The sequence below is a fragment of the Phaethon lepturus genome, unplaced genomic scaffold, assembly GCF_000687285.1.
Source record: "Phaethon lepturus isolate BGI_N335 unplaced genomic scaffold, ASM68728v1 scaffold12430, whole genome shotgun sequence".
Taxonomy (NCBI): Eukaryota; Metazoa; Chordata; class Aves; order Phaethontiformes; family Phaethontidae; genus Phaethon; species Phaethon lepturus.
The window spans coordinates 14,752-25,201 of record NW_010514122.1 but is presented as its reverse complement, the minus strand read 5'-3'; the positions used below and the strand labels follow the sequence as shown (position 1 = coordinate 25,201).

At 37.7% G+C, this 10,450-nt stretch overlaps 1 protein-coding gene across 1 annotated transcript in view; it reads right to left on the bottom strand.

Annotated features, from left to right (window-relative positions):
* Positions 1 to 482: 482 nt before the first annotated feature.
* The window catches only part of LOC104624664 (SNF-related serine/threonine-protein kinase), a 10,797-nt gene continuing 829 nt past the window's right edge, over positions 483 to 10,450 (bottom strand). The window contains exons 2-4 of the mRNA XM_010292099.1: positions 8,230 to 8,442; positions 6,999 to 7,133; positions 483 to 2,361 (exon numbers count right to left, since the gene is read on the bottom strand). Coding sequence (XP_010290401.1) covers positions 1,164 to 2,361; positions 6,999 to 7,133; positions 8,230 to 8,442 — 1,546 coding nt within the window. The 3' untranslated portion in view covers positions 483 to 1,163. The remainder of the gene's footprint in view (positions 2,362 to 6,998; positions 7,134 to 8,229; positions 8,443 to 10,450) is intronic.

Sequence of the window (10,450 nt, the reverse complement as noted above, 5' to 3'; positions counted from 1 at the left end):
CGAGACCTTGCCATGGCAATGGGAAACTCGACTGAAAGGCTCAGAGCTGTAAAATAAACACTCTCCTATATGATATTTTTAATTAACTCTATGAAGAAGCATGATTACTGAGGGGAAAAAAGTGGTATACATGTGGGAAACAGCAGTATTTTAAGTCTTAAAAAGAATAATAATGAGAAAAATGTAGACAATAACAATTTCAATTTGAATCCAATTACCTAAAGGTTTTCCATCCCTTATTGCCTTTTGAAATCTCAGGGAGGGGGGGAACAGATAGGGGAGAAAGTTTACAGGGTAAAAGCCTAAAACATTAAGTGTCATGATATACTAATAACAAAAGTAATTCATACAAATACTTTATTTTCAGTTAGCATGTAAAAATGCAGAAGTTACCTGTTTATATTAAAAAAAGAAGATTGTCTGCTTGTAATATTAACATATTTCTATGGGAGAAAAGCTGCCTTACAGATCTACTTGCCTTTTTTTTGTTGCTGTTTTTAAAAAGAAAACTGCTTCTAGCAAAACAAGATCTTTTCCCTTTGCTTTTTGAGCCACAACTTTATCCATATCATAGCTTAAGACAAATAGGTGTGGGTTTAAAATCATATTTCAAGATCGCTAATTTTCAGTGCATCTTTGCTTTGTACAAGCCTTGGAACATCTGAAAGCTCCCTGAAGAGTTTTCAGCATCAAAACATTATTGCTTTGGTTCTGTTTCAGACACATAGAAGTATGCCACACATCACGTATTTTAGATATCACAGAAGGTCAGAACAAGAATTAACGTTTCACAAGCAAACAAAAGCTTCTCTCTCTAGTTGAAGTGCAGAATATGAAACTTCTAAGTGCTCCATTTACATTAGGATCCAGATAGTCTTTTTAATTTAATCCAGATCTTCCGTAGTAAAATTATAAATGTAAAAATTACACAATAAAATATTCTGTTGTGTTGAAAAAGAAAAACGTATCGGCTAGCAGCATGCAAAGACCATGCATTGTCATACCATCAAGCAAACACAAAATTAAAGTGTAATAAATAACTGCTCAAAGCCCACTTAAAAATCTTAAGACAACAAAAGGGGGTCCGGTGACAAGGTGTTCACAGCTCTGAACAGGAAGAATGATGCCGTCAAGTAGATCGAGCTATTAAAGTCAGGTCACTGTCAAATGACGTGACAACAACTGGTTTGACTGGAGGTACACAGCAGCCCCTCCTTTGGGTTCCGCTGAATATTCACAGATATCGTCTTTTCACAGAGAGGTAGTTGTAGCACATTGTTTTTCAAGTTCCTGTTTGCTGTGTCTGACATTTGGTCAGAAAAAAATTTCAGGTTGCCCAACGATGAAGCCTGGTTTGCGCTTCCGCTGGAACTTATACACATTTTCCACGTTGATTTCTCCTGTACTTTCACACTGGAAAAGGACAGACTGTTTTGAGGATCAATAATGTATTTAGTGCTGCCATGAATCTGTGAACCTAGGCAAAGGCTCATTAGCTTCAGGCTTTCAACCAGTTCACCCGCACTTCTAGATGATAACTGCATTGAGTTTCCAGATCCAGCGCATCTCCGAGTGGAACCTGAAGTGTTGTTGGTGCTACCACTGGAGCTACCGGAGGGACTCCCCCCACCTTTGCTGTTATCGCCTGGGCTCGTTTTGTCTACCCCTCCGTTTCCATTACTTGGTTTGCTTTGCCCACCACCATCTCCTTGGCTGCCTGGTGGCCCTTCACTGCTATCCCGTCTGTGCCAGGAGTAAGTAAACCCACTATCTTTGTCTAAGCGTCTCCTGCTTTCCGAGTCATCGTCACTTGTTTCAGAGCTACTGCAACTAGAGCCCCGCCCCTGGCTTTTCCTCCTGTGATAGCGTTTATGGACTGTGCTAGGTGAAGCAATATTCATTTTTAACCTGCTGAGCTTTGGGGGTAAGTTCTCATCCATGTCAAACTCGTCATCTGACTCACCCTCCTCAAAGATCTGATTGAGGACTGGTGCACTCTTCCTCGAAGTAAGACGATTTGTAACTGAAGGCTTACGGCGCAGGACAACTTGAGTAGAAAGCGAGATAGGTTTCTTATCTTCTTCATCCTCCTCTTCATCTTCTTCTACTCTGAACAAGCACTTCCGGCCACTTGTAGTGGGTTTTAAGCTCACTGATGGGACTGCTGAAAGTGCTGGTCCAGCTAATTCAGGGATATCTTCTTTCTTTGCTGAATCACCAAGCGTCTTGCTTCTATGGCCATTGAGAACATTCTCAGCCGTGCGAGCTGGTGACTGAGGAACAGTTGCATGGGAGAGAGGAGAAGCTGTAAGGTCATCCTCGAGGTCTTGGGGTACGTCGATTTTTGTTGGCCACGATTGCCTATGTAAACAATTACAAAGGATAAAAGAAAAGTTAGATCATGGCAAGCATTTTAGAACACACAAGAAAATGTAAGATCTGCACAAGAGAAGCACAAGCACTGCCACAGGAATTGGCCTGCCAAGCAGCATGTTTGTAAATAACAGTACTGAGTAACTGAGGAAAAGGAAACATTCTCAGAGAATGTGCGTTCCTTTAGAAATGCTGTTATTTGAAAGAAACATCATATATACAAAAGTCTAGTTTAGAAATTATGTTGGTTACTGTCAAATGGAATCTTAAGATCTCACTGCTCTCAGAAAATGAATTAAGCAATAAACTTCAAATAAATGTGTCTCAAAGAAAATAATCTGAGGAGGTATGGAACCAGCAGTACCTAGAGGAAGATACAAGCTGATTCAAGCACAACTTAAATAAGACAGTATTGCAAACTACTTTTAATCTGAAGCTTCTGTTATTTTTTTTCCCCAGTATTCTTAATATAAAAATTAGGTTAGAATTAACATGAGTAAGACTGAAAAGTTGAGTTGGAAGAAACATTCTCTTATTTTCAGTAACTCTCATTCAGACCTAACTCTATTCTACAAAGTCCCCTTTAATTTTAAACACACGTGAATTGAGATCACACACGTATTTGATCTTAGCTGAGCAACTGGAATAATATAGCTGCATGAATTCAGGACTCAAGCTGCTTAAGAATATGACACTTGAATAAACTGTAAATCAAAGTTCAAAATGTATGACTGCATACTAGCATTATCTCAAATCAAAAGTAATACTTGAGTGTAAATCAGTTTTACAGTTCACAGCTGATGTCTCAACTCCAGTATCTAAGCTAGTATCTAATGAGTTGTATTTTACTTTAAATCCTGAAATACATTGTAAATTTTGCATAATGCACTCAGAATAAATTAAGAACAAAGACTTGTCAGTCTTTCCCCTCTCTCTGGATTTTGAAAACCTAATCTAGAAGATCAACATCTACAGACCAACACCTTAACACTGGCTTTACTTTTAACTTTTTTTTAGTATGCTAAAATTAGCATACTGCATGGAAAGCTGTAGTAGAGACCTCTGTTCACATATAGATAGCATATTACAAGGCATTCCCAACCATATTTTGGGTCTGCCAAAAGGGCTGCATGACTTTGCAGCCCAGTTTAGAAACAAGGTGCAGGAAGAAAGCAAGGGAGGAAGCAAAGAATTTCACGCCAACCATGACCCGAGATATCTGCTTAGACAACCTGCATACAAAGACGGAAGGATCATACCAACTGCCTGATCTCTGCTGTGATAAGAGGTCAAGCTGAAGAAACAAGGAAAGCTCAGACGCCTCTTTCATATTCTTATTCTAAACATGTTCTTTTGAAGTGTTTAAAATTAATGGAAGCACCTGCAGTGGATCTCCACTTCAGGATCCTGAAGTGCGAGATGCCCGTCTACATGGGTGACAATTGACAACTATCTTCCCAACTGTTTGAACTTTGAAGAAGAGTACTTTATTGTAACCACCATTAAACACATCAAGCCTAACGGCAGACTTTGTTTTGATTTGCTTAACAAACCAGTGATACAAAAATCCACCAGGTTCCTCTAACAGTAGGACCTGGCTGCCAGCACACCCGTGTAAGCATATGTAGTCCATTCCCTGGGCAGAGCCACACAGGCTCCTCCCTGGGCACTGGGAGCTGCTGGTGCCCTCCCACCAGTTTGCCTCCAGTAAGCAGCTCTGCCCAGAGGGAGGCTGCACAACCAGCAGCTCCAACCCAAGCTGTCCAGACAAGAAGGGGAGCCCAGGCTGTGGTCCTCCGTGGTTTGACACTGGCATCCTCCCTTAGGCCCCAGCTGATTCCAGAAACACTGGGAACCACTGACCTAGTTTTCTGATGACTTGTGCTATGCTGGTTATTTTAAACACAAACAACTGTCAGTGATTAACAAATAGAACTTAAATAAATTAGAAACATAACTACAAGAAGTGACAGAAAATGAAGATCTAAATGTTCTAAGAATTTACTGTGCTTTAAGAACAGGCTGGTTTGTCAACAAAAAAAGGAACAGGGTTCTGTGGCTGTCACAATAAAGGGTAAATATACCATCTAACAGTGCTGTAGTTTCCAGGCAATAAGCCTCCTCACTACAGTATGTTTATCTCTCATAGCAGCCCATGTTTGCCTCCCTTCCCTTCCCCTGCTCCCCTTATTCCCCGTAGGCCGGAGGGGGAAGTGGCACAGAAGAGGTTGGTCCAGGTTGCAAGTAAGTTAAATTTATTATTTTTTTTAATCTTTTGAAGTCTCAAAATCAAAGTAATGCACTACTTTTTTGTCTTTTCCATGAGGTCATTCTAGATAAACACATTGAATTTAGAACCATCATGAAGACAAGGAAGAGCTACCTGGGACCATTAAGGGCAAGGGTTTCTGAGTTTATGCAGATGTCCTTGTCGTGAAAAGAAAATTCATACTCGTAAGGCAGGCTTCAACTACTCCATTCAACTTTACAAATTCATATTAAGATTCAGATTCAATGAACTTGTTTTTTCCAATTCCTCATAACTGGAGCAGCTCTTCTGCTGAAACTGTGACACTGATGCAGAAGAAAAAACCAAAACAATTTAAAAGCAGACTTTGTAGATTTAGAATTTTCATTTGAAGGTAAACTCAAAAATTTCCTGTAAAGGCACTTCTTTCATAACTAAGTATTAGGCACATTTGATGCTCTGCTTGGACTTCTTTTTTTAAAAGAAATGGACATAAAATAAGAGGATGATCCATTAAAAGAGAACTGCAGAGTGAAAGCTACAGTATGACCCTTGAAGAGAGGTAAGCTCTGTAACACCAAGCTGCAGACCACTGAGGTTCTGTAGGCAACCCTTAGCTGCCTGCAACAGTAATTCTTCCAAAGCACTTGCCACGGAAGATAAAATTTCCCACATAAAAGCTCATTCACTCAATGGTCGCTTAAGTGGAGCAACGAGATTTCAGTCTGCTCTAGTACACAACACAGGCTGCAGTCTTGTCTGGAGATGACAAAGATGCTGAGAACCACTGTAGGGTTCTAAGAGAAACAACTCATCATTCAAGTAGATCGAATGGTTTTTGGAAGAGACTCTTCTAAAAGCCTCCAAAATCTCAGCCTAAATCCAAGGTAACAATCAATGGAGATGATGCATCTTTAACCTATTTTCCAAAGTGCATGCCCCTAATTGATAACAAGTGTCCATTTTTTCTAGACTGAACTTGAGGCAATAATACCTTACTTTTTATCAGTTAGGCCAAGGAAAACATGCATATGCACCAGAAGAACCTCATAGAACTTATGTCCCTATTATCATTCCTGTTAAATTATTTCACATGCGACCTTGCATGAAAGTTGCACAAAAGAAACCTTTCAAATGAAAAAGCTATTTTTTCTTTTACTTTAAATCCTACCGATAGATTAACAATGCATCTGGCTGAATGTAGACAGCAACTCTAAACATCAGCACAAGCACTTAATATTCTCTTGTTAAGAGATTAGCTACTAACAATTGTTATTATTACTAATAATAGCTACCAATAACATTTTACTAAAAACTAAAAGGCAACTTTTGAAGAGACTGGAGGTTAGAGAACAAAAAAATAAATTAATGGAAATGCCTCGGCACAACCTCCATCTTCACTGAAAAGATTGTCAAGATGGGCCAATAAAGATTTTTTTCAATACCAGCAGATCCCTAGTCAAAGTCTAACACTTAACTCAGGAAATTAAAACCAGAATGTTCAAGAAAAATAATTGTTCAAAACATGCATCCTCCAATATCAATGTGCAGGTGGAAATGATACTATTTGCCTCATGTTTGTTTTGTGGGTTTTTTTAAAGCATATGCTGCTGTAACTGAAAATATGGGATACTTTGATAACTGGTTGCAGAGCAAATGGACTGGTTGAACATACCAATACCAAATAGATGCCAGAACCCCACTTCCCCCTTTAGTTTTACTGTGTTACAAGCCAATGCTTTGAAAAATGTTAGGGAACCTTACTATAAGGTGGGGTTTTTTAATCACGTTTTTGTCAAACTAAAAAAAAAAAACTATTGCAATATCTTTCAATGAGTGATTAAAGCAATTACTTCAACAGTTTTCTTTAGACAACAGGCATATCAATTGATATTAAAAAGAACACAATCTATAGATGCTTGCTCTAAGCTTGATTTAGGGGATGTTTGGCCCATTAAAAACAAATGCTCGTAACGGAACAACAACAAATTCAGAGTGATTTCTCATTTATAACTAATTCCCCATCAACATATTTATGGATTATGGAACTGAATTTTTTCCAGGGACATTACATACAGAAATTGTATGAGGAACTGAAGGTCAATGAGCATGCCCTTTCCTAGCATGTGTGAAAACTTACTAGTTCAGATACAGACTTCAAATTGATTAGGCATTTCCTGAAAATGGTTAAGAACTGAAAATATCATTGCTAACTGATTTCTAACAGCTTCTGATGCGTCCACAGCACTTTAAAGACATTTAAAATTTGAATAAGTATTTTACTTTTTTTAAGAAAGAAGTACTTGAGCAATTAAATAATATTCTCATTAAGCCAGGTTAATAAAAAAAGAAACCATTTAGATTCCTAAAGTCTTACCTGAACTGAGCTTTGATGTTGCTAGGGCTTGCAGATCTGGTCTGAATTTCTTTCTCTTGTTTTTCTCGCAGAATCCTTTCAGCTAGTAAGAAGTAAGTAGCAGTGATGTGATTGTATTTGTTAGTTTCCAATGCCCTAAGGAAAGTACAAAACATGAAATAAACCATACATCAATGGTTTTTAGAGAACTGGACATGCATCTCACACACCTTGCTGTACTTCTCATAGCAGAAAGAGTGCTTGAAAACAGAACTGTGTGTTTTTGATGTTTTGACAGGCATGTCTTGGTTTTATTAAAAATAAAGAGACAACAAGTCTAGCTATTTCAAGTTGGATAAGGATATCTTTAGAATAGCATCGCCCCAAAATTAAGTAATTCTTCCTTTACTGAACATTCTTTAAATGGTAAAATTGTATTTCATTAATGTTATGCATCAATGGTAGGCTTTCCCACTGGCATATAAAACCACAAAGTACTAATATTTGTTTATGCAACAACTGGAGGAAAAAACCTTCATGATTTTAGGGCTGCCACATTACGTTTACAGTAAAATTAAGTTCATAAGCCAGTAAGCACCATTCAGACATTCTAACAGAAAGGATGCCACTGTTACACAGCGAAAAGCTTAAAAAGCAAGACTGCTGCTCCCCCCTGCCCCACCAAATGGTAAGATAGTAACAGTTTTTGCAGCTTAAACAGAACAAATGGAAAAACAATTTTAAGTCCTTTCTGGATTTTGGAAATCTTTTAGAAAGTTGGGTGTTTTAATCTATTAGAAAAAAACCTATGTAGCTTTCTAGCAAGCTCACTCAGTGACAATGACTATTTTGCATTATATAGATAAAAGGAGTAATATTTTAAATTAACAAAGATTCAGGTATACTGGAAATGTACTAAGGGAAAAATGCTACAATTTTATCACCTCCAAATATGCATGAGATATGAAGCACAGGTAAAAGCACAGATTTCAAAGCAGTTAACTCAAGATGGCAAAGTACTGCAGGAACCAAACACTGTTCCAACACATTTTCTTCAAGTTTTTCCTAAGGTTGCATGTACTTAAGTGCTTCTCATACAAGAACATCTTATCACAGAGCAAAATTGTAATATTCTGTTTGTTAACTGAATGGCTTGATATTTAAACACTCAAGTACCCAGGTTCTCATGACATCCTTTAATCAAAAATGACAGATGCAAAAACAAACTGCACATTGAAATTTGACAACTTACTCCACTATTGTATCTCGGTCTGCAATATCACCGAGAACCATACGTTGTATTATACTGTTGTGCTCCTCCTCAGACAGGTTTTTGTATGACACAAGAGGAATATTGTACTTTGTTGCAGGAGATGGATCAACTCCTTGGAGCCATGCATGGTTTTCAATCTCTTCCAAAGATGCCCTTCGCTTCGGGTCTCTCTGCAACATCCGTGTAATTAGACTGCAAATAAAAAAAATAAATCCAAAAATGCACTCATGTGTTTAAAAAGCAGCCATTGCAAGAGCAACATTAGGAAGAAATTTTCTGCTGTCAGTCCACACAGATCTTTAGAAGTCTCTACAGTAAACAATGCGATGGGAAATTATTTATTCTCAAAGACACTCCAAATATTGCTGAACTGAAACAAACAACTTACTAAAAACTATAAATATAAACACTGTAGTTTTCATTTACTATGCTTAGATTCTTAACCCAACTTTTCTGGTTTGTTTGTTTTTAATAGGTCTTATAAGGCAACTGTCATAGATGGCCTACAGGCCAGTCTGTAAAGGAAAAGAAATATAATTTTCTATTATTGCTGCTGTCAACAAGAATATGGAATGGCAAGATAAGTAGAGATATTTTAATCTGAAATAGCTATCAGTCATTTGATTCTTCAGTATCCTGGAAATAACAGTGATCCCCACAGAGGGGAAACAAACAAAACAAAACACTGTCTGGGATGATGAAGTGACAAACCTACTAATGGGTTGATACTGAGGGTTTACAAGTGCTGGAAAGGAAGTGCATAAATTCCGCAAATAAGCAGAGAAAGAAGAGTTGATTAGCACAGCACATCTCTGTTCACTTACTATACGTGAAAAATTCTTGTGGGAGGTATTCTTGGCTTTGCACAACAAACAGAACATGAATATACAGCTTTAGTGCCAAGGTTTCAATAAAATTTTATTGCTCCAACATGTGGAATGAAAGTTCTGCAGTTCTCACCTAACACTTTTTATTGCACTAACTATACTACACCATGCAACTTCAAACTGCAAGGCCAGACAAATCACAAAGGTAATAACAATTATTTTTTTTTAGTGTGAGATGATGTATGGAATTAAAAATGGAGGCTAATTCAGACTTCTCAAAACTCTACTGTAAAAAAAAGAATGTCACCTATATACTTAGTAGCTGTGGTCTCTGCCTTTACCAAAAGGAAAGGCAGGGTGAGACATGGGAGCCTTGATTTTCTGTGCTTTTGTTAATGTTATGACAGAAAGGGAACAAACTATATACTTCATTTGACTTTTTTTAAACTACACCTGTAGTAAAACTACACAAGTGTACCACATGTGCCTCCTCCTTTAAGCTTGCTTACGCATCCCAAACCACCAAGAATGCTTTTGCACCAAGCAGGAAGTTTAAACATTCACACAGTCTTTTCCTTAAGAAAACCTAACCTATAGAGGACTTGAGTTGTACATTGCTGATGCACCACAGAGAAAGCAGATCTACTTGGGCCTTTAAGCAAATTAGAATTAGCCAATATATTAAGCAAAAGGCTGCAAAAAGTAAGTTTCCTGGCCTCAGCACAGCATGCAGCATCTCAACAGATTTATCCGATAGAATTCACTGATAAGAGCTCTCTTTTAAACCTCTTCCTGTATTGTATTTTAAACTTCTTCCTGTATGTAAAGCTCTTCAAGCTATTGAGAGCAGCGATAGCAGCTTTTCCATGTTACCAGAAATGCTAGACACTAACGACAAGACATGAAAACCAGCTATAGCATCATGTTATGCATTAGACTCCTGGACCACACAGATGACACGTGAAGAGAAGAACAGTCATTATGGCCACAGCTGTAACAAATTTCATTCTGTGTCAAATAATAGAATCATAGATGCTGCTCTAGTTTTTTGACTGGACCAAATGCATTTTTTAAGCATTTATAAAGAACTTTCATATTGAAAATGAAAAGGTAGTCTATTGCAGATCCAAGAACCCAGCCCAACATTGTAAAATAGTCTAAGTGATGCAATTGGCATATATATTAAAAGGACCGAAGAGGTCATTAACTGATAGGGAAACACAGGAAATACTGAAATATATCAAAAAAATAAAAAAGTTGCAGCAAACACTGCAGAAAAACAACACATCAACATGAGTCATGATTCCCAAGCGGCATATGGTATTTGCAGACAGAATATTTTTCTCCCTTGATTGCCTAGAATATTGAGTTGC